This window comes from Microtus oregoni, unplaced genomic scaffold (genome assembly GCF_018167655.1).
Source record: "Microtus oregoni isolate MIOR12 unplaced genomic scaffold, Mior012 000090F_ref0000504, whole genome shotgun sequence".
NCBI lineage: Eukaryota > Metazoa > Chordata > Mammalia > Rodentia > Cricetidae > Microtus > Microtus oregoni.
The window spans coordinates 4,044,707-4,067,148 of NW_024544599.1; the positions used below are offsets into that span (position 1 = coordinate 4,044,707).

The window sequence follows — 22,442 nt, forward strand, 5'->3', positions numbered from 1 at the left end:
GGGTTTTGTTTTGTTTTGTTTTTCATGTGTGGGAGCAATGTGGCTTGGAGCACATGAAGGCTGTGTGGGAACTGCCAAGCTGGTTACCTGAGGTCAGGTGGAACTCATACAGGATGAGATGTTCCTAACAAGTCTCTGGCATTTGAAGACATGGTCCCCAGGTGATGACTGTTTGGGAAGGATTAGAAGGTGAGGCGTTGCCTTGTTGGAAGATGAATACCTACTGCCAAGCTCCCTACCATTATGGGGATGGATTCTTGCCCCGACTGGAACGGAAAGCCCCCATAAACCCTTCCTTCTCTAACTTGCCTTCGTCATGATGTTTTATCATAGCATCAGAATGGTAACTAAGACACTGTGTGTTAATGTATGTGTGTGTCCATGCATGTGGGGGTGTACCTATGTATTTGCTGTGTGTACACAGATTTGGGGGCCCATAGTTAACCTTAGGTATCATTCCTTAGAATGTTACCCACCTTGTGTGTTCAAAACTGGCACCTCCCTGGGACCTAGGGCTCACTCATCTGGTTAGGCTGATTGGCCAGCGAGTCCTGAGCATCCATCTGTCCCTGCTTCCCCAAAGCAGGGATTTCAAGCACATACTATACCATGTTGGCTTTCTTATGTGGGCTCTGAGACTCAAACTCAGAACCCCATAGTTATTATTGCAAGCACCGTAATGACTGAGCTGTCTCCCAGTCCTGCTCCCAGACTTGAGATCTCCATCAGAGACCTCCAAAGCAGTGAGTTCAGATGATGCCCTTGGGAATTGACTGGGAACTGAGCAAGACAGCCATCCCACCAATGAATAAGAAGGCTTTTCTCAGCATGGAAAGACACTTTCTCATTGGAAGTCTGATCACAAATTCTGAAAGACTGAATTTTAAGGATCAATGGCACACAATACAGAATTCCATCTGAATAACATGCCTGGAAAAGATTTGAACTTGAGGTCATCTTCAGGCCAGTGAGGCCAGCCTAACATCTGCCTATCTTCCTGTTTGGCTTATGTTTACAAGATGTCCTGCTTTTCACATTTTTCAAGGTATAATTTATAAGCAGTGACATGCATGATCTTTGATACACAAGCATTCAAAATGTAGAATGGCTCCCCCCGCCCTCTCTCTCACTCTCTCTCTGTAAGCCACTACTCTGGTTTCACTGGCTAGGTGGTTTACTCTCGAGCATCATATAAGTGAAAAAGAGCTAAGCCTTCTCAACTGCAGAGCCATCCCTCAGCCCCCTACTAGCCCTTTTAATAGTTTTAGAATATAAAATACTTTGCTTTCTTTCTCATCTCATGTCAGACGCTTTGATTTCTCTGTCTTCCTTTAATCAGCCTTGCTTGACTTTTTAACAGTTTCATCAACCTTTACAAATAATCCATTATGGACTTTTAAAAATATCTATCATGTTTTTCCGTTTGGTTTATATTTCATCTTTCTGTTCGGCTTATTGGTTTATGTTCTGGATTTCCTCTCTCCATCTGTATACGTGTGATGTTTGTGCCTATGTATTTATATGTTTACTTATGGCTGTTCCTTAATATATAACTTTTCTACTTTTTAAATATAGGCATATGCACTAACGTTGCGTATCTTCCCCTAAGAGCTGTTTTGGGTCTGCTCTGCAGGTTCTGATGTGCTGCTTCCATTATGTCTCGTAGGAACATTTTCTGGTTTCCCTGTGGCTCCTTTCATTTGGTTTCCATGTATTTAGGGATTTTCTAGACAGTTCATTGATTTCTATTTCACCCACTTTGCAATTAGGTGATGGTGTGGGAGGTCCTTCTGTCTATGTGTTGCTTTTATTGGTTAATGAATGAAGAAACTGCTTTGGACCTATAGCAGGGCAGAACTTAGGTAGGCGGGAGAGATGGAACTGAATGCTGGGAGGAAGAAGGCAGACTCAGAGAGACGCCATGGATCTACCGCTGGAGACAGACGTGCTAAAACTTTGTTGGTAGGCCACGACCTTGTGGTGATATACAGATTAATAGAAATGGGTTAAATTAATAGGTAAGAGTTAGTCGATAGGAAGCTAGAGCTAATGGGCCAAGCAGTAATTTAATTAATACAGTTTCTGTGTGATTATTTCAGATCTAAGCTAGCTTGGGGCTGCAAAGAATAAGCTGCCTCCTACCAACAAGGTGACACCTCTTAGGCCTTAGTGAACCTAATGTTTTGGCCTATCATAGGATCTGTTGTGATGAGGTCACTGTAACCTTGAGGACTGCTTATCTCAAAATTATTTGGAATATACCCAGTTGTGTGGATTGATAACTTATTCAGTCCATCTATGTTCAGGTTGTTTTTCTCATGAACTAATAAAGCTTTATTTAAATTTTTTTATGTTCAATTCTGATTTTGGATTTAGTCCTGTCTTTAGTTTTTATGGGTCTTCAATTAATATATTCTAAGCTTTTATCATTACATATTAAAGATTTTGAGTGTTACAAGGCCTTTCTAATGATCATGCCTTTTTATCATTTTGCGATGTCTGGTTGTGGCTACAGCAGTGTCTTGGTACTTATTTTGACTGATATTAATCTATTAACACATACAGCCTCCTTACACACTAAAACTTTCTTCCTTCCTTCACTGCCAGTCTTTCTGTGTCTTTATATTTAGTGTTTCTCTCTAAAACACAGCAAAGAACTGCTTTGTTTTCCAAGCTGAGAATGGGCCACCTGACCACCGCCATTTGAAAGGGGTTCTGGGAAAGCACGTCTCGCCTTTCCAACTTGATAGAAGGAGGCAGCCAGAAAGATGGATAAATATAGCTGCTGGGTTCGCAAATGTTTATTAAATAAATATGAAACATGTAAGCTGAAGGCTGTTTCTGTTTTCCCAAGAGGAGTGTTCCCTGCAATTATGTTGAAGGAACATGCGCAGAATTAGATATGCATGTACTTTCCCATCCAGTACAACTGGCAGAGCCCAGAGAGATAAAGCATTCACAGGCCGCTCAGAACCATGAGGAACTTAACATGGAGAGATTTTGACCTGGTGTTCCCTGGAGGAATATTCTACATCCACTGTCCTTCCGGTCAGGAAAGGCCTTTCATTTCTGTTCTCCTATGCACAAGTGTTTTCTCTTCTCATGGCCACCATCGGAGGGATCGGCGACAAGCTCCCTAAAGGGAACTTGCCAGGACATCACATGCACCAAAGTGCCAGCCACTCTTCACCCACAGGTGACCGCCAAGTGTTGCTTAGCCAGCGCCTGGCACACAAGGGCAGTTAATAACTGCAAGTCATTATTTTACCTCTGGTCAGAAGAAAAGAGCTTGTTCCCTTCCTGTCTACCTGGTCAGAGAAGCCTCTTTCCGTAGATTATCCAGATGTGGTTAGCCCAAATGACAGGTGCCAAGACTGATGTGCAGAGTGTCTGTTCAGTTTCTAAGCCTCAGCAGGGGTTCTGGGCAAACTCCACGCAGGCCAGAATCACTTAAGGTTTTTCTCCCGGGTGTCTGAAGTGGGCTGGTTGGGTAAACCGTCACTGCATAGCGCCTGGCCTTGGGGGGAGGTGATCTGAGCTTCCCTGGCTTCCAAGGTTACTGAAACACCACTTGTTGATGAAACTTAGCTCCTAAAGATGCCATTTAGAGCTGACATTCCAGCACAAAAGTACAAAGGTCCTGAGCAGAGTGTTTGCTCTTCTCCAGGAGTAGGAGAGGCGCATCTCGGTGTTTCTAATCCTGAGCCTCATTTATTACACATTAACAGCCCAAGGGGTCAGAAATGGTCCTGTGCCACCTCTGCAAAGTTCCCTGCTGCTGGAGAGAACTGCAGAACCCACAGTGCTTGCCGTCTCTTTGTCCCTCTTCCTTCATCTCTGCATCAGGCTGGTGGCCATCAAATATAATGACTGAGAGGCCAGATCTTGGCCTCTTTGCTTGTGTTCTTTTTTTTTTTTTTCAACTAAAAATGACTGTCTTTTAATTTTGCAGCCTAGCAGTAAAGTTGGCTTCTAGGAAGGAAATGAGATCACGATATCCAAGGAAAGGGGATGAGCGTTACAAGGAGAGTAAGAGAAGGCAATTTTCTCCTAGAGCGCATAAAAATGAAAGTGAGTCGGGGCTTTGCACTAATCCCAGAAGCCCAGAATGAAGGAATGCTTTCTCGAGTCTTGAAAGAAATAAAATGAAGCTCATGGAAGATAGTGCCGCTTGAAACAGTGGCTAGGAGCTTATGCAAGAATTACTTCAAGGACTGAATGACAAAATAAATGAAAAAGTCAGGAAAAGAAGCCAGGATCTGGTAGAGTGGGTGGGGGTGGTGGGTGGCTGAGGGTGGCTGGTGGTTATGGGTGGCGGGAGGCTGAGGGTGGCTGGTGGTTATGGGTGGTGGGAGGCTGAGGGTGGCTGGTGGTTATGGGTGGTGGGAGGCTGAGGGTGGCTGGTGGTTATGGGTGGTGGGAGGCTGGTAGCTATGGGTGGTGGGTGGCATCTGGTACTCTGTAAGATCCAGCAGAACCATCTGTTTTTAATTAACCACAGTGCTTCTAGGAGCCTCTACCTGAAGTAGATTCATTAAACTCTGGGTGGAGCCCAGATGTCAGGTTACTCAACAACTTCCCACCCGCCAGGCCTGGCTCTTGGAGGTGTCAGGGGGCGTCTTGTCCCTCTTTCTCTAGTTGTACCGTTGCCACCTCTGTTCTCTTCCTAAGACTGGGAACCACAAAGGACGGGGACTTGTGCAGCTTCGAGTCTCTGGCGTGCGACCTGGTGCCTGGTGTGGGGCAGGCACCCAGTAACCATTTGTTGAAGGAATTCAGGGGGCAGGGCAAGCAGGCAGCCGCAAGCTGACTTTTCTCATGGTGGGGTTTCTGGGAAAGAGAACCTTCTGTTTCTGGAAAGAGCTTCTTGGTGGACAAGAGTTCATGACAGCGAAAGAAATAATGGCCCTGGAGTTGAAGGCTCGTGACGTATCCAGTCCATGTACTGTATTCAAAGGGTCTTCCTGAGCTGGGGCTCAGGGAGGAGAGTGTTTGCCTAGCATGTAAGATGAAGGCCCATGTTTGATCCCCAAAAACACATTAAAATGGTGGGGCATGTCTGTAACCCCAGCATTTGGGAGCTGAAGACAGAGGATCGAGAGTTCAAAGACATCTTCTGTTACATAGCAAACTGAGGCTAGCCTGGAAACACATGTGAGCCTGTTTAAAAACAAACATACACTCCTCCTCCTCTTCAGTCACTTTAATACAACAGCCAGACCACTACTGTGGCCATTACTTGACTCCCGAATGTCACTATGAGAGCTAGACCCTGGTTTATTCTTTTGGTTCTCAGGGAGATGGGGCTATCCATATCCCATGCCTGTTTCACAGATGCTGAAAGGGAGGGAAAGAGGGTCCATGGTCGGAAATGGCAAGGCTGTGAAGGCACGCTACCCTGCCTGCCCCACACCTATGTGGCAGCAAGTTCTGAAGAGAGAGTCCCCTTCAGCTGCCAAGTGCCCATGTCTGTCTTAAGCACATCCAGGCATCCAGCAGCAGAAGTCAATAGCCCAGGGAGCCAGGGGAAAAGAAAAGGCCCCTCAATAAAGAGACCATTGTCCACCTCTCCAAACAAGCTCATTTCTTTCTCATTTCTGCTCCCCTGCTGCGTTCTGAAGGTCACTGACTGCGTCTGCACAAGCCAGGGAAGTCACGAAAGGCATACTTGGCAAGGGGAAGGAGCAGTGGGAAAGGATCCCAGAGCTGGGGATAGGAGAAGAAGAAGTGGGGGAGGAGGAGGAAAAAGGAGGAAGAGGAGCTGGGGAAAGAGGAGGAAGTAGAGGAGGAGGAGGAAGGAAGAAGAGGAACAAAGGGAGAAAAAGGAGGAAGAATATGAGGAGGAAGAGAAAAGGAGGAGGAGGAGAAGGCAGCAACTTTACCACAAGGGACAGCCAGGCTGGCTTCTCTTCTCCCAGCCAGTCCAATGACCTTCTTCCCTTTTGCTGACCACTCCCCTGGGCTGGCCTCACTGGGGCTCACAAACAGCCTGCCAGACCGCTCTGGGGAGGCAGCCCATAGGTTCTTCCTCAGGCCCCTAGCTGGGTGCTGCTCCCACTTCGCCAGAGGGAAAGTGCTCTTGGGAGAGCTTGACAGGTGCGTGCCAAACTGAGCTTAACTTCATTCTTTTAGGAGTGTGCTTTTGAAGAGATGGAGACTGGGCTGGGTCAGTCGGCATTTGTTGGAAAAGGTTCAGTCATGTTCTTGTTTAGCCATGGGCCTGGGTGCTCTAGAATGGGGATAAGGGTTATGGGAAGAGGGGGAGGAAGGCAATGGAGAGAAAGCTGCCTGCTCCTGGCCTTCAGTGGCTGGTCCTAGAGTCCTTTGGCTCTATAAATGTCATGGAATGAAGGCTGTCTTTGGACACTGCGTGGCTTGGGCATTGGAGTTATGAAGGTTGATGATGAGCAGGTACCGTCAAGAGTCTCTTGCTTTGGGAAGTTAAAAGTCCCAGGGTTTTGTCAGCTCTGGCTGACAGCAAATGCACCTTCTAAGGAGCAGCTGAAGAGGTGAAAATACCCAAAGAAAGGAGACCTCACAAACAAGGAGTCCGGGTTTGCCTGGGGGTAAGGAAGCATGTTCTTTTTAAAAAGAAAATGTCTTTTAAAACTGTTCGTTCCTAGAAAAGCCCACAAACACACTGTAGTTGGATTTTGCTCTGGGCTTTGAAGGGAGAACTCCTGACGCAAAGTGTAAGCACGGAACGTGCCGAGTGACAGTCTGCCTGCCTCAGGAGAGGATCCTGTCCAGGGAGAGCTAAGGCAGATACACAGGCTGCTCCCTTACTTCCCACCCATTCCCCAAAGCTTCAATAGCATTGCCACACAAGCCCACATTCAAAGGGGGGCGGGATCTCTAGATGTCACTTTTTCAGTATGATACCTCTCCATTTTACTCCTTCTTAAATCTCTCCTGGGTCCCTCATCCTTCCTTGGCTTCTATAGCATCTCCCAGATGATGGTCTTCACAGCTCCATCAGGAGCCTCTGGCTGGCAGCCGTGTACCGCCTTGTGCTGAGAACTTGCTCTGAACGAGAACCCTAGTGGAAAACTGTGGCGTGTGGTTCTGATGGGCTTGAGAGACAGCCACTCATTTCCACGTCGTGCCCTTAGCTTTTCAGTGAATACATAACCTTGGGAGAGCTGCTTACATCTGGGCCTCTACTTTCCGCCCATTGTATCCAGATAAGCATTCATCTCATAGGGTGTTTGCCAGGATTGAAAGTGGGGGGCGGGGGGACTGCGGAGAAAAGTGCTTGCCATGGAAGCACGAGGACCTGAGTTTGATCTCCAGCATGCATGAAAAAGTCAGGCACAACGGTGGACCGGAGGGCTTACTGGCCTGTCAATCTAACTCAATCAATGATCTCCACACACCATACACGCATGCACAGATGTACACACACCTATATATGTACAAAATTCACATGAGCCGAAGGCTTTTAACAGTAACCCGCCAAAGTTCTCAACAGGTGCTGGCAATTTCGATGTTCTCTTTGAAGCCTGGTAGTAAGCGCCCCAGAGGCAGGTATGCCTGCACCCCCAGTTGTAGGTGAGAAACAGATTCAGAGAGGAAGCAGGTCCAACGACACTCTGTAGCTCAGCACTGCTGCTGAGCTTAGAACCAGCAATGGCAGCTAACCTTAGAGCGTCAGCGGCAGTTGAGTTTTAGATTCACAGGACGAGTTCCCGAATCTATTCTTATAATCACCATACTAAATTGCCCTTCTGTAACAGCTCTGGAAGAACTCACACCCCATTCATTTTCAATGGCTCCTCTTCAGGACCCTGAAAGGACAGATGACCTTCAACTACCCCCTTGGAGGCATCATTAATCCCTTAGGGCAGGCTTTAAAGTGTGAAAGTATCCCCTTTATAAGTAACTGCCTCGACCCTCACCGTGGCCTCTGTAGCAGAACTGGCCTTATTTTACAGGTAAGGACCCGAGGTTATGGACTGTAGCCCTACGAAGTCACAGTACAACCACCTTCCATGTCCTTGGGCTAGGTACTCAGACAACAGACGAAAAGCCCACCCTACATCTGCACTGAACACATACAGACCTTTCTCCTTGCAATGGCCATTTATGCAGCGTTGACCCTGGAGGCCGCAGTAAGGCATCCAGGCAGGTTTTTATGTGCACGGGATCATCTGAGCCGCTTCTGCGCACACATCTGGCTATCTTATGTAAGGGACTTGGGCATCCATGGAGAGGCATCCTGGGATCGATCACCCACATACCGAGTGAGTCAGCTGTGTTGTGACTGAGGTTGAATTCTGTACCTTTCCAAAATATTTAAACTTTTTCAAAAGAAAAAAAAAACAGCTAAGCTCTTCTGAATTAGGATCTCTTGGGTGGGGCACGGTTGGGGATCTTGGTTTTAGAAACCAGAATCCAGGCTGGGGGATTGGCCCAATGGGTAAAGCAAAGATGGGGAGTTTGGATCCCCGGAAACTATGTAAAGAGATGGATGGGCATGGTGTTCCACCTGTATTCTCTTAAAGACAGGGAGGAGGAGCTAGGGAATCCCCATCTGGCTAGCCAGATGAGCCAGAAGGACAACAACAAGCCTCAGGCTCGGTGAGAGATTCTGCCTTAATATATAAGGTGAAGAGCAATTGAGAACGATGTCTGATGTCTACCCTGGGCTCCTACACACACACACACACACACAGAGAGAGAGAGAGAGAGAGAGAGAGAGAGAGAGAGAGAGAGAGAGAGAGAGTATCTGATGTGCGCTTAACACTTCAACACTAAGCTAATCTCCTGGCCTCTTCCAAGTGCCAGGCCCGAGCTTCCAGCATCTGTCCAGATGTCCTCACCACTGCACATAATCTAGCCCACTTCCTCTTGGGCCTGCTACCCACATATAACCACATGTTCTCCTCTTAGGGACACCTCAGCCTCTGGCAACTACTACTCCTCTTCCTCCTTCTGGCCACGGCTACCACACCTATGCCATTCTCTGTTTGCCAGTTTCACAGTTTCTTCCTTGGCTTCCTGCAATAGCACTCTAACTAGTCCTAAGGGTGTGTCTCTCTGGATCTGGGTCCATCTCTGTCCCTAGACTGTACCCTTTGCTTTTCCCCAGTTCCCTTGGTTTTCAAAGCCCAGACTTCTCATCATTTCTTATATTAGATTAAAACTTAAACTTTTTGAAGCTGATATGTATTTGCTCATATTTATGGGTTGGACGTGATGTTTTAGATCTGTACGCTAGCCCCACCCCCACCTGGAGATGGATATGGCTTCTTCGGTATTCCCAGCACCATGCTCCAACTTCAGCCTTAGAACTAACTGTGATGGAATGACTTGAGAACCTGCCTGCCTTCACCCTTGTCTTTCTTCAACAGTTAGGCATCCTGATGCCTGCTATGAACCTAGGAGCTGAGAGGCAGTGGGCAGTCTAGGGACAGACAGAAACACAGAAACTCAGAGACAGACAGACAGATAAAGGCTGAGGACCAGTTAGGAAACTATGGCAGGAACTCAAGGACGAAAGAAATCCTGAAGAAACGAAATTGCTACCACCTCAAGCTCCAAGTCAGCTAGCAAGTGGTGGAGGTCAGGGTGCAAACACTTCAGAGAGACGTTTGGTACCAGCAAAAACCAAGATAGCAGGGACAGTCTCATGCCTGCCTACCAGACGGACTTGGGGAGAGCCTGGCAGGAGATCAGGCATGGGACTGGGAAAAGCTGCATCTGAAAAGGCAGTGAGATAATCCCCAGAGTGCGCGCGCGCGCGCACACACACACACACACACACACACACACACACACACACACACGCTCATACAGGCTCCTAAGGCTCCTATCAGCTATTGGCTGTGGAGACAGGACGTGAGAGAACTGTCATTTTGTGTGAGTTTCTGAATGTAGGGGTGTGGCATTACTGTGTACACAGCCCATAATGTTGTGCCTGGCACCCAGCAAGCTCAGACAAGCATGGGAGATGGCCCAGGCAGTCCCCGGTGGGGCTGTGGGTTTAGGATATTTCAAGTGACTAAGGCTTGCTTTCCTCCCACGTGTACGGGAACTTTCTGCAGGTGCAGAACCTCAGCCATGCTGGCCTTCCTGCTCTGTGGCCTGCTTCTGGCGGCCCGTGGCTCTGTCACCCAGCCCGTGTCGGATGAGAAGGATTCCAGCTTCGACTTAGCAGAGGCCACGCCTGACCTGACTGAGAAGATAACAGAAACTCATGCCAAAGTGCTGGAGATTTGGATGGAGATGGGACGACGGCGGGAGGCAGATGCCTCGGAGAAGTACGCAATCTGCCAGGTACAACCCTCAGCCTCGCTGGCGACGGATCAGCCACGGGTCACCGGCCTGGTCCTCTTCCGGCAGCTGTCGCCAGGCTCCAGGCTCGAGGCCTTCTTCGATCTGGAGGGCTTCCCTGCCGAGCCAAACGTCTCCAGCCGCGCCATCCACGTGCATCAGTACGGGGACCTGAGCCAGGGCTGTGAGTCCACAGGTCCTCACTACAACCCGATGTCCGTGCCCCACCCGCAGCACCCAGGCGACTTCGGCAACTTCGTGGTGCGCGACGGCCGCCTCTGGAAGCTCCGCACCGGCCTGACCGCGTCGCTGGCCGGCCCGCACTCAATCCTGGGCCGCGCGGTGGTGGTCCACGCCGGCGAGGATGACATGGGCCAGGGCGGTAATCAGGCCAGCCTGGCGAACGGCAACGCTGGTCGCCGACTCGCCTGTTGTGTGGTAGGCGCCAGCAACTATGAGGCCTGGGACCGGCAGGCACAAGAGCGCAAGAAGCGGAGGCGGGAAAGCGAGTGCAAAGCCGCCTAAGTGTCACTCCTGGCCGCAGAGCCCAACCATTTCGCGCAGAGATGCCTCCGCATGCTCCCCACCCCCAGTCGCCTCCACGCATCCCAGACAGATGTCTTCCAGACAACCCAGTCTCTTCTGAGAGTCCTACACGCTTCCACTAACCCCTGACACATCTGTATGGCTCCAGATGCCTTCAAGACCACTCCCCACCACCACGCCCTGTCATCTCCGTGTTCCCCAGATGTCCTCCAGACACCTTTCCTCTGTGTTCCAGGACACCTCACCCCCCCAGGAGTCCTTTCATGTTCTAGGCACTTCCAGAGAGGAGAGGTCCTTCGTGCCCCGGATACCTCCATATGATGGAGGTTCCCCTCCATGCTGGATAGGCTACCTTAAGGGTCCCTCTGTGTCCGGACAATCACACATGCCCCTACAATCCCATTTGAAACAGTCTTTGAGGCTGTTTGCTCCCAGACAATCTCCCCTACCCCCGCCGATATGGAACTTGCTCACACACTCTCGGCAATGAGGACCTCCCAGTCAGCACCTTTGAGAACACCCCCCAGGTCTACTGAAATACCCCCACCCCACTTCTTCTTGCTGTTCTTTTCTTTCCTAACCCCTAACACAAGAGACTCCTTTCTTCCATAGGGGCCTCTTCTTTCTTTTTCTTTTGTTCCTCCTAGGTGCTGAGAACACCGTGTCTCACGCACACCTAGGGTTCCATGTCTCAGTTCACCTCCTGCCGTGGCCCCAGTTCTGTTTCCAGCTATTTCCCATATTGTGCCTGCACCCAGCCGAGAGCAGCTCCTGCTAGGGTATTTGGAAACCTTTGTGTTGCACATTAAAAAACGCAGCAATTCAGTCCTTCATTGGCCTCCGGTGCTTTTTTGAGATTGCTCAGCTCGGTTTCCTACCCTCTGAAAATATCCCGGAGTCTTTACAAGCCTTCTCCTGCCTCCCCAGTCCTGTAGGGAGAAGGTTCCATCATCAATTGCTATCCTTCAGGAGGACTGAGGAGTAAGAGCCATTCAAGGACATTTAAATGTACCTGTGTGTGGCTTCCTTACAAAAAGATATAGACACAGCCCAGAGCCAGAGGGGAGAAAAACCCATTGGCTGTGAAGTGAGTCGTAGGCTGGAGCCCCTACTTGATTGAGAGTGAGGTCAGTGTTGAGGTACCCAGGCATGCAGCTGCCCAGATATAAGAGAACAGCCTGTGTATGTCTTCTACCTCATCTGAGTACCTCCCAGCAGAGGCTTCCCGACTGGTCCTGCAAGGCATCCTCCACTTCTCCCAGACCTCAGCTGTGAGACAAACTGAACCACAGCCAGAAATCCATCCCTCCCCCCCCCCCCCCCCGCGCCACCCCGTGCTGAGTTTCACCCTGTTTCCATAGTTAAAAGTTGTGCAAACAAGACGCCAGTGGCATGGCAGCCCATGATGGAGAGGAACAAAGTCCATCTCTAGCCACATCCTCTCCTTTGCTGCTCTGAAATGGCCAACTCAGAACCCTGGGGGAAGCCAGGCTTGGGATCATCAGCTGCATCTCATGGCTTGCATTCTGTTCTTCTGGGGCCGCCAAACACCCTAGCAGACCCAATCCATGTTTACTCTGTCCATTCACAGAGTTAGCAACTATCCTGGGTGCACAGAGCTAAGAAACCCTAGGAGAATAGCAAGAGGACAAGTTTCAGGTCACTGAAAGAGCAAGGGAATTCTGGTCAGCAGTTTGGGCTCACATAGAAAGACCTGATTGAACCCCAACTCTGGCACATGCTTCCAAGCTGTATGACTCGAATGAGTCACAGAACCCGTATAAAATGTGGTCATGGCACAAGGGTTGTTCTGAAGCCTAAATGGGGGTGGTCATGAGAGGTGCTGAGCAGAACATCTTTGACTGCGACCCAATTAGTCTATTAACAGTGGCAGCTCAATCGAACAAAGCTATCCCTAACAATGGATCCAGCCACCTTGTAAGGTAGCGCGGGTCATGCAACTAGAAGGATTTCAGTAAAGAAAAGCTTTGCCACCTGAGGTTTCTAGAAAGTATTGCCATAGCCAACCAACCAGAGGCCACAGGAGACTGTTCTGCCTTTACAGCTTTGGCGGGGAGGGGACAGAAGGAGAAGAAAAGATTGGGAGCCATTAAGGCGGACATCTGGTTCTTGGCACAAAACCTTGTGTGCCACCAAGACCGCCCACTGGACTCTACTTGATCCCTGGCTTCTATTTTTACTTCCCTCATCTTACAGATCTGGCTTATGGATCTCTTTATATTTGCTGTTTCGACTTCCTGGCCGGCTTGCTAATCAGTTTGCTGGTTTGACTCACAGGGTTTGCGTTCATTGCTGGGACTTAAACCCACACTTGTTTTGATTTCTTTCTGTAAAATTAGAAGCATTTGATGTAATGGCTGCACCTACCCACAGCTGGTAAAGCAAAGAATAATGCTCGATGCCCGCATAGCTTACACACAATGCAGACAATAATTAGGGATGCTATCTTTAGATGTTAGGATAAGCTGTTTTTCAGAATGGCAGGGATGTTTTTAATTTTTTTTTCCCAAGTGGGGCTTATTAGTGCATATACACAAAAATACTAAAAAACTTAAGAAAACAGAGCAAATCAGTGAGTGCTTTAAAAGCCTGCAGGAAATAAACCAACCGAGTTTAGATCTGCTGTTTGGACAAAATGCATAAAATCTTTACATTCTTCATAGTCTTCACCACTGCCGTGTGATTAAAGAACTCCAGGTGAAAGAATGCAGGGGCTAGGTTGCCGTAGAATGCCGGACGCAATGCACAGCCAGGACTCGGCCTTGGTGGAGGCTGGGGAAAGGGTGACACAGCTAATGCAGACCTTCAGTCCCCAAGTCAGCAAAGTCAACACTTAAAAACAATTCATTGTGCGCTTGTGCGTGATGCGGGGATCACGGCGTGAACTTGTCATGATGCACACACAGAGCTCAGAAAACAACTTTGCTTACAGGGTTCTGGGCCTTGAATTCTGGTTGCTAAGCTTGTGCACCTTTGCCCACTGAGCCATAGAGCTCCTAAACTCACCCCCTTTCCCTTTCTCTCCTCCTCCTTTTCCACTTCTTCCCCTTTTGCATATGAAGGGTGTGTGTTCCAAACTCTCAAATACACTGACTCTGGAACTCACTGTGTTGGCTAGTCTAGATAGCTGCTCCTGAGAGTCTGTCTCTGTGTCCCAAAGGCTTGAACAGGAGACTGCCACATCCACCCAGATTTCACCTGAGTGCCGTGCATCCAAACTGCAGTCCTCAGCTGTACAGCCAGCCCACACCAGCAGTCAACCCTCTCCCCAGCCCCAGGCTTCTGTACTTCAGGTAATAGTGGCATGAGATCTAGTGATAGATGATCTGTGATGATGAAGGAACCCAGCTCGCTGTGCAAAGGAGTTGAAGTTTCTTCTTTCATTAAACAAAACTAAAAAATAGCAAGTAGCTTTTAGAAAACAGTACCATGTACGTACGGTACTTTAGTGCTGCATGTGAGTGTCCGTGCATGTGTGTGGCGGTAGGAAGACAATCGGAAGTGTTACTCCTCAGGCACAGTCCACTATTCTTGTTATTTTGAGACCGGGTCTCTCATAGCCCTGGAATTTACCAAATAACTAACTGGGCTGCCCAGGGAGCTCCAGGGACCCACCCATGTTGATTTTGTCTCAGTACTCTGGGTCTACAAGTGTACGCCAGCAGCCTGGAGTTTTCGTGTTTTTGTTTGGTTTGGTTTTTCCCACTTCTGAGCTGGAGCTCAAACTCAACTCCTGCTTAACAGACAAGCCTTGTACCAAAGGAGCAATCTTGGCCTCGGCTGAGATTCCCTTTCCATACATCCTCAAGCTCATGGGGACTGGCCAAAGTGAAGCTGTCCAGTGTGGCATGGACTTTCCCTCCACAGCCTAAAGGAAACGTTGTCATTTAGTGAGAGGTGTAAATTGCGCCCACGCTGCACCGTGGTGGTTTGTTTTTGTGCAGCCGCACTTTGGAGAGCCCTGGCTGGCCTACTTTCCTTGCTTTTCCCGCTAATTAGTCCCTCTCCCGCACTCCTCTTGGCTCTCTCTGTTCAGCTGCTCCGGGAAAGGACGGCATTCAAGTGTGATTTCGTGGCCACCCTTTGACCTTTGGACAGCCTACCGGCTGCCTTTAGAGGGAACGAATGCTCAGAAGCAGGAAGGAAGGATGCTCCCAGTCACACCTTCCAGAACACCCCAGCAGAAACTGCCCAAGAGGAGGGCCGTACCCAGGCAATTCACAGGGTTATACAGGAAAGCCCTTGGATATGAGGTAGGAGAGGGGGTTAGGAAAACAAGAAGGACAAAAATAAGTCGACATTGTAAAGTGACAGACAGGAAAGAATTATATTAATGAGCAAGTAAAATGACCTTCTCATGCCAGCTAGTGGAGCTGGTGGAGGTCCTCTTAGGGCAGGGATGTCGTAAGAATCCACTGTGTGGAATGCCACCAACGGGGCCCCCCCTAGAACCTGGCATTGTGATGGATGACAGAGTGTGTCAGAAAGCCAGGAAGGAACCTAAACTAATTGACTTAGGTTCACTGGGGAGGAGGCTCTAGCAGGGACCTCCTGGTTAGTGGGGCTCAAAGGGATGCTGAAGAGGCTGAAGAGTGGGGGAGCAGTCAAAAGGGGACAGGCAAGGCTTGGGAAAGGAGGAAGTGAGCATGAGAAAGGCTGGTTTCTCAAGCACCAATTCATTTCCATGCCTAAGGGCTCACAGCACAGAAGATGAAGAGCACAAACACGCTCTCTTTAAGGACTATCAAATCGGCGTCTCTAGACTGCTCGCTGCACTCTGCTGGCCAAGGATCTAAGGTGGAAAACTCACAGGACAGACACACCTATGGAGGGAACACGGCCTCAACAGGGTCTTCTCCTAACCACAGTTGCTGTCCAGCTGCAGACCCGTCAGCAACATAATATTCTGCTTTATGAAGGAAGAACAAAAAAGTTATGTTGGGGTCAAATCTACTTAATTGCTCACTCTGCTGCCTAAGGCATGATTTTGTTTTGTCAGTTTCTCTTTTAGCATCTTCATATCAGGGAGAAGGCAGAGGGCACACCTAGCTGGACCTTTACCCATCACAATAATATTTCACACGTCTAGACATGGCATGTGAGACTATGCGAAGATCAAAGTATGGCAGAAACCCCTTTTCCTCCCCTCTGCCACTTAAAATGCGTTTATACATTCTTGGGAGAACTATCCTCATGCCTTTGAACACAATACAATAGAGGTGATGTCTGGAGCTGTTGCAGCCGTGAGTGCAACTGACTCAAATCAAGCAAAGATGGGAGATGGGTACCCAGATCCCTGGAAAATTCTTGAGTGGAGATGCTCAATTTCAGAAGTTCTGGCCACACAATAGGATTCATTACCCTATCGTTTAAGCTTCTCTGAGTATGAGCTGTTGCTGGGAATACCATGGTGGACGCAGGCGATATGGTGGAGTTGGAGAGAGGATGCCACAATTAACTCTTTTAAAAAGACCAAAGGAAACCATAATTAGTGGCTGGAACTCTCTTTATTGTCTACAGAATAGAAGATCCATGTTGGGAGGGCACAGCAGAAGTGGGGATGTGTGTTGTCATGGTTACATATGCAACAACATCAACTTACTGGCTCTAATTCCATCTAATAACACAGGCCCCAGGCTGGCTGCATACAATGAGCTTACATTTGGGACCCCTCTCCTCCTGACTTCCTAAAGCAGAGACCCTGGGGCTCACTGCAGCTTCTTGCCCTACTAGAAGGTGCCAGAGTTCGCTATAAACCCCACTCTCCTGAAAGTGATGTACGGCCCAATGACGTGTACCTGCTCAATGTGTAGCCAAGCCAGAGCTTCTGGGAGGTTCAAGTGTTTATTTTCTTTCACTGAGTCACATCTGGCTGGGTTTCCCTTAGCAGCTCTGGTGTCCTATGCAGCAATACTGACCATATGTAGCCAAATACATATGGCCAACTGAGGTCTCCATCCAGACCAAAAACAAAAAAATCCCTTCGGGACTACTGGCCCGTGTTGAACTTGCAGCCTCAAGGCCTCTTCTATGGGACTGGCCTTCGTGGGAAGGGGACAAAGGGATAAACAGAACATTGGGGCCCTGTCTGAAGGTGTTCCCAGGAGTACCAGGGCATAGACGGGTTTTAGGATAAATGGGAACATGTGCCGTCTCTGAACTTCCCTTTTTAGCTCGAGTTTCTGAGGTCCATTCCATTCTGGCTCTCAGAGGCAGTTTAAGTTTGGGGATCTCAGCCACCCCACATTCCTGGGGAGATGAACTGAGCTCAGCTCAAAGGGAAGTCTGGGGATCAATGACCCTGTGGATTTCCGTAGCTCATCTTCGCCCTGCGAGGAAGCAGCAGGCAGCATGGGCGACACCCTCCTCTCCCCTTGGACCTTACAGTTGGTGTACAGTTCCCTTTGTGGTTAAGGCAGGAATGAACTCATCTTTCCTCCTCCCCTATTAGACCACAAGTTCAGAGTCCTGTGTTTAAAACTCGAGTCCCTGGAGGCCCAGGTGCAACATTCTACTGATGGAGTGAGTGGTTCAGAGTTTCAAGTGGGGAAACGGGTTGATGCTAAGCAGTGAGCTTTCCCCAGACCCCGAAGATCCACATCATCCTATGCAGGCTGTGCTGGATAAAGACAGCTAGTGTTTCTAATACCATCTAAATACCACCAACAACAGGAACCTTCAGAATAACACTAGGAAGTCCCCTGCTCCTGGTAGCGTCTTGTTATCCATCCCTCCAGGCCAGGGAAAGCTCCAGACCTTGGCTAGAACACTCAGCTCTGCGCTCAGTCAGCAAACAGTCTCTCCAACCTGCAGCCCAACTTTCCCAGCCTGCTCTGGTCCCTCCCACCTACCACCGTAAAACACTGGGTGCAAAGAACACCCATTTCTGGGGGATCCCTAGAGATTGCTACATGACAAAGTGCAGCCATGGCCCCATGAACACACTTCAATTACATCTTTATTTCTAGCTACCCCGTCAGTCCCAAGACTGAGACCCGGGGGGCGAAAAACAACCCAAAAAACCCTTCCTTTCCCAGCTTCTCCCATCATTTTGACGGACAACATTAAATGCTAATAGAAAAACATCTTCTCTCTAATAAAACAAATGCTGACAGGGAGAGGGATGTAAAAAGGCAGCCATATGGCAACTACGATTCCTGTGCCCGGCCATGTTCACAGCGGCACGTCTTCGGCAGACAGAGGTGACACCGAGAAGCTCACAGACCAGCATTTAATAAATCAGACAGAGCTGGCACCATCGGGCACTCCCAGCTTGTAGCAGAAACACAGCGTTTTCTCATTTGCAGACAGGAAGGTGTTTTAGCGGAAAGTGGTTGGATGCCTGTTCTGAGGCTTCAAGCGTCCCTCGCTGTCCCTGGTGTCTTCACTATGTCACCCCATCAGTCTCTCTTCCCCTCATGTTTGCACAGTGCTTCTTGTGTCTCTGCTCTCCGAGACCCCTCTGTCACCTTCCACACTGGCCGCCTTGGCCTCTGGCTGCATGGAAGGCAGGTGGCTCTGGAGAGCCAGACTAGGAGGAGATGGGCCTGGGTCACACTTCTGCTCTTCTGTGTGAGCCTCCCTTGTGACCTCCTCCAGGTCTGCAGCCTCCTGGCCATTAGTCAGTTGAGTTATCCCCTTTCCCACCATGGTTACGTCCTCTGAAGGTGGCTGGGGTAACGGAGGATGCGGAAAGCAGGAGTATTGGTTCTTGCTGCTCGGCTGTGTTGGGGAGCTGACAGCAGGCTTCCCAGCATCCCCAGGCACTGTCAACGCCTCAGCAGCTGCGCAGCCTTCATCTCGCTCCTGCTTCTGAGTCTCCCCTGAAAACAGACAAGGGACAGCATCAACTCTCTGGCAGCAGCTTGGCATCATCTTCTGCTCTTGTCAACTCCTGCCCAGCTACCTGACCATGACCTTGAAGAACCGATAGTTCTTTCCTCTTTCCTCTTCCAGGCAGGTCACTGGAGCCCAGGTGGATGAAGGACTCATGTTCAGAAGCCAAGCAAGCACCTTCCTTAAACCTCTGCCTTATTGCCAAGGGACCTCCTATACCTGTAAAAGACTAAGTCTGAGGACAAAAGCTGTCCTTCGGAAGCTGAGGAAAGACCTGGGCCTGTTAGTGACAAACAGAGATTCCAGCTGCCTTCTGAGGATAACTTGGGGAGACTTAGTGCCATCTCCACCCTTCTTCTCCACAGCACCTCACTGTATGAGGGGAAGACACCATGTTTGCCCAGCTTTAGATAAAGACTATGTGCAAACGGCTTCTAGCTCCCTCCCTCAGCACCAGACTCTCGGCCTTAAACACCCCAATCTGCCAGAAACTCTAGAGGTGCAGCAAGCAGGAGGCAGAAGACAAGGGATGAGCACGAGGTGCTGTCACCTTGTCCCCATTTCCCTCCTCACTTGCTGTATGGTTACAACTTGTCTAGCCTCAGTTTCTCAGATGAGTGAAAAGGGGGATGCTAATGTCCCTCCTTGGCCTACTAAATGAGGCGGCATCACGTGACCAGGGAGGAGCCAACTGCTCTTAGTACCAAGACATGTGCATTTGGTACGATGCTGTGAGTTTCCCATAAGCCAGTGTGTCCTGGGACCTCAGGAACCACAGTGATAAAGGAGAGGGAGGATGCAAAGCTGGGTGAGTCTAGCATGAGCATAGGCCTTGGTGCAAGAACAAAGGCCCCAGGGATGCTTTCCGAGTACCTGACTTGAACCATAGTAGAACAATATACACTAGGTATGGTCAGGCCCACCGTTAGACCAGTACAGGAATGTTCTTGGGCTGACAGCTGGTGGGTGGAGCTGGACTGTGGAAGATTGGCAGGAGGCAGAACACATGGTCCTTCCATTTTCCCAAGTGACACCATTTGAGGGAGCCTGCTGCTTCCAGGTTAGTTCTGACACTGGTCAGCTCCTAATGACCCGCTGACTCAGTTTCCAAGGTTGGCTCACGCACGTGTATCTTTCCAGCTATGTAACATACCTGTGATAGGCTTATTGACAACTTGTCTGTCTGAAGAGATGTTTAGGACTTCGGAGATACGACCATGAGTTTGGGGGCCCTTTTCAGGGAGGATTGATGTGTGGGATAGTGACTGGAAATACCTGATTGGAATGGAGGAGGCACCTTCCAGCTGGCAGCCCAGATAATAAACAGAATCCGAGGAAGGCAGCATGGTGGGGATGCACCTTACATGAGCTGAGAGCAGGCTTTCCATCATAGAATCAATACCAGCAGCTCTCTGGAATCTTCCGAGCACTTCAGCTCCAGGCTGGGACTACCAAGGCATCCTGCTTTCTACACCGAGAACCTGGTCCTCTGCCTGTCTGCTGCTGGCCTACCAGTCCTTATAGTCTATAGTAAAACCTATCCAATCATCCCTTTATCATTAATATATAAACTTTATCTTGGTTCTGCTCCTCTAGGAAGCCGCACCTAGCACAAGACTCCTTAGGTCTCCGCAGAAACCATTCCACTTCCTCCAGCTCTAGAGTGCTGACTGGCTAGGACTTACTGGGTGCCCCTTTCTGCTAGGAGCTGCTCCACACACATGGCATGGTTTATCTTCTTGTCAAACTTTGGTCCATGAGATAGGGAGCCTCCACTGACTTGTCAACAGTGTTGGGCATCATCTGAACATCCAAGAATATTTTAAAAACAGAATTTAATTTTTACTTTTGAGTAGAAATATTAACATATGTGGGGAGAACTGGAGAGGCCTGCCATTATTGTAACAAACACCAAGATAATCAACTGACATAAAGAAAGAGGCATTGCATGTGTTGGGGTGAGGGTGTCAGTGGGGATTGAACCTAGGGACCTTCACAAGCTAGGCACTCTCTCTGCTACTGAGCCACATCCCTAGCCCTTGGATTTTGACTCACAGGTTTAGGAGCACTAGCCCATAATAAGCTGTCTGTTACATTATGCCAGGCAGCATGTTGTGGTAGAAGGCACAAGGGTGAAACCAATACGCTCACCTGAGACCAGGAAGGAGAAGAAAACAAGCCCCTCGAGGAGGCTAGCTAAGGCCCCGCTTCATCACTGTTCCACCGCTTCCCTGTCCCAGTGTTGATTAATGTCCTGGGTCTGTCTCCAGCCCCTCCCTTGTGAGGTCTGTAGCGCTCAGAGCCTACCTTTTCCATCTGTCTCCAGCAGCCACAGCCTCCTCCCTAGCTGGCTCTGCCGGTGGTTTCTGGAATAGCAGGGTTTTTCCTTCCGCTTCCAGTCCACTTCTGGGTGCACACAGATTACTGTCTTGTTTGTGCCTTGTAACAAATGCCCACCCACTTAGAGACTTTAAAACACACCCACCGATGCTTTAACACCTCGGTCGGTCTCCCTGGGCAGAGCAGGAGCACAGTCCCTGGGTGACTCTAGGGCACAATCCATTTCCCTAGATTTTGGTGGCTTCTTGGTTGGTGGCAGAATTCTTCCAGTGCCTGTTTCCACAGCCACATTGCCTGGCCTGTCTATGTGGGCCATGCTTCTCTCTTGCCTCTATCTTGTAAAATGATCCATTTAACTGTCCAGTCAGGATCATATTCTCACCTCACTCCCAGAGATAAGTCCCATCTGCAAAGTGCTTTCACCACGGGAGATAAAGCTGAGTGGGTCCATTGGGAACCCCCGAGAACATCGTTCAACCCTCTGCATACATAGACCCTCCTCATTCCTTTGCTGACATGTTGTCTACTCCTGGCTCTCTGAGGATACCTTCCTGTGTATCTGCCCTGTTTCCTTCTCCTTCATCCCATTCAGTTACTGGCAATCGAACTCCCACCCACAATAACATCCCTTAGGCCTGCGCATCATGCTTCGTGTAGGAGATGTAGACTCATGAGTCTAGTGTCCAGTTGGAACTACTCCCACCCCACTCCTACCACCTCCCTGGAGAATCTGCTGTTACATTCTAGAAATGGCTCACCCCCCCCCACACACACACGTCTTCTCCCATTAGCTATCTCAGTACTGCTTTGTGTCACATGACTTCAGACTTCAAAGCCACAAGAGTGTTCTTCCTCATCTTTTCCACCATTTGTGAAATGTACAGTCCCAGCTTTGTCCTCCAGCACTGCAGATGTGTCTCTCCAGGGGTTGAAGCCCCCTTCTATACCCCCAGTTCAGAAGGGGGCATTTGGAGGTGAGACTTTGGGAGAGGTTTAGGTGAGTAATGGATATGGGTCACTTACCATGGATTCAGTACCCTCCTAGGAAGATGAGATCTGAGCCTTCTCTTTCTCCAGTGTGTGAGCACACAGCCAAGAGGGAAGAGAGCCCTCTCCAGACACAGAGTGTACCGACACTTTGACCCTCCCAGCCTTCAAGACTATACTCACTACACAATGCAGCCAACTGCTTTGCTCTGTTCTACAAACCCATTTGAATGAGACGCAGGGGAATGCATGTGGCAGTTCTCACTCTCATCCTTCCATGGCATCAGTCATGGCTTGGCTGTCTAAAGCCTCTGCACCCGCCTCTCTGGTCTGTGTCCTCTAGGTTCAGGGAGAGGGGTCCCTTGCATCACAACAAACAGGTAAGTGACCCAGGAAACAAGGGCACCCAACCCTGGATTTCAGACAGGTGACAGGTG

At 49.3% G+C, this 22,442-nt stretch overlaps 2 protein-coding genes across 4 annotated transcripts in view; one reads left to right on the forward strand and one right to left on the reverse strand.

The window, feature by feature from the left end:
• The first annotated feature begins 5,973 nt into the window (after window positions 1-5,973).
• Window positions 5,974-11,652, forward strand: Sod3 (superoxide dismutase 3). Its single transcript, XM_041643768.1, has 2 exons — window positions 5,974-6,096; window positions 10,047-11,652. Exon 2 carries the CDS (start codon window positions 10,063-10,065, stop codon window positions 10,798-10,800), a length of 738 nt encoding a protein of 245 aa, XP_041499702.1. The 5' UTR covers window positions 5,974-6,096; window positions 10,047-10,062; the 3' UTR covers window positions 10,801-11,652.
• A 4,686-nt stretch (window positions 11,653-16,338) lies between these two features.
• Window positions 16,339-22,442, reverse strand: part of Ccdc149 (coiled-coil domain containing 149) — an 89,377-nt gene continuing 83,273 nt past the window's right edge. For all 3 annotated transcript variants that reach the window (XM_041643776.1, XM_041643775.1, XM_041643774.1), the window contains one exon: window positions 16,339-18,665. In XM_041643776.1, coding sequence (XP_041499710.1) covers window positions 18,259-18,665 — 407 coding nt within the window. In that variant the 3' untranslated portion in view covers window positions 16,339-18,258. The remainder of the gene's footprint in view (window positions 18,666-22,442) is intronic.

Excerpts from the sequence above, each read along its gene's own strand:
- Sod3 (XM_041643768.1), top strand. The coding sequence starts at position 10,063 with ATGCTGGCCTTCCTGCTCTGTGGCCTGCTTCTGGCGGCCCGTGGCTCT.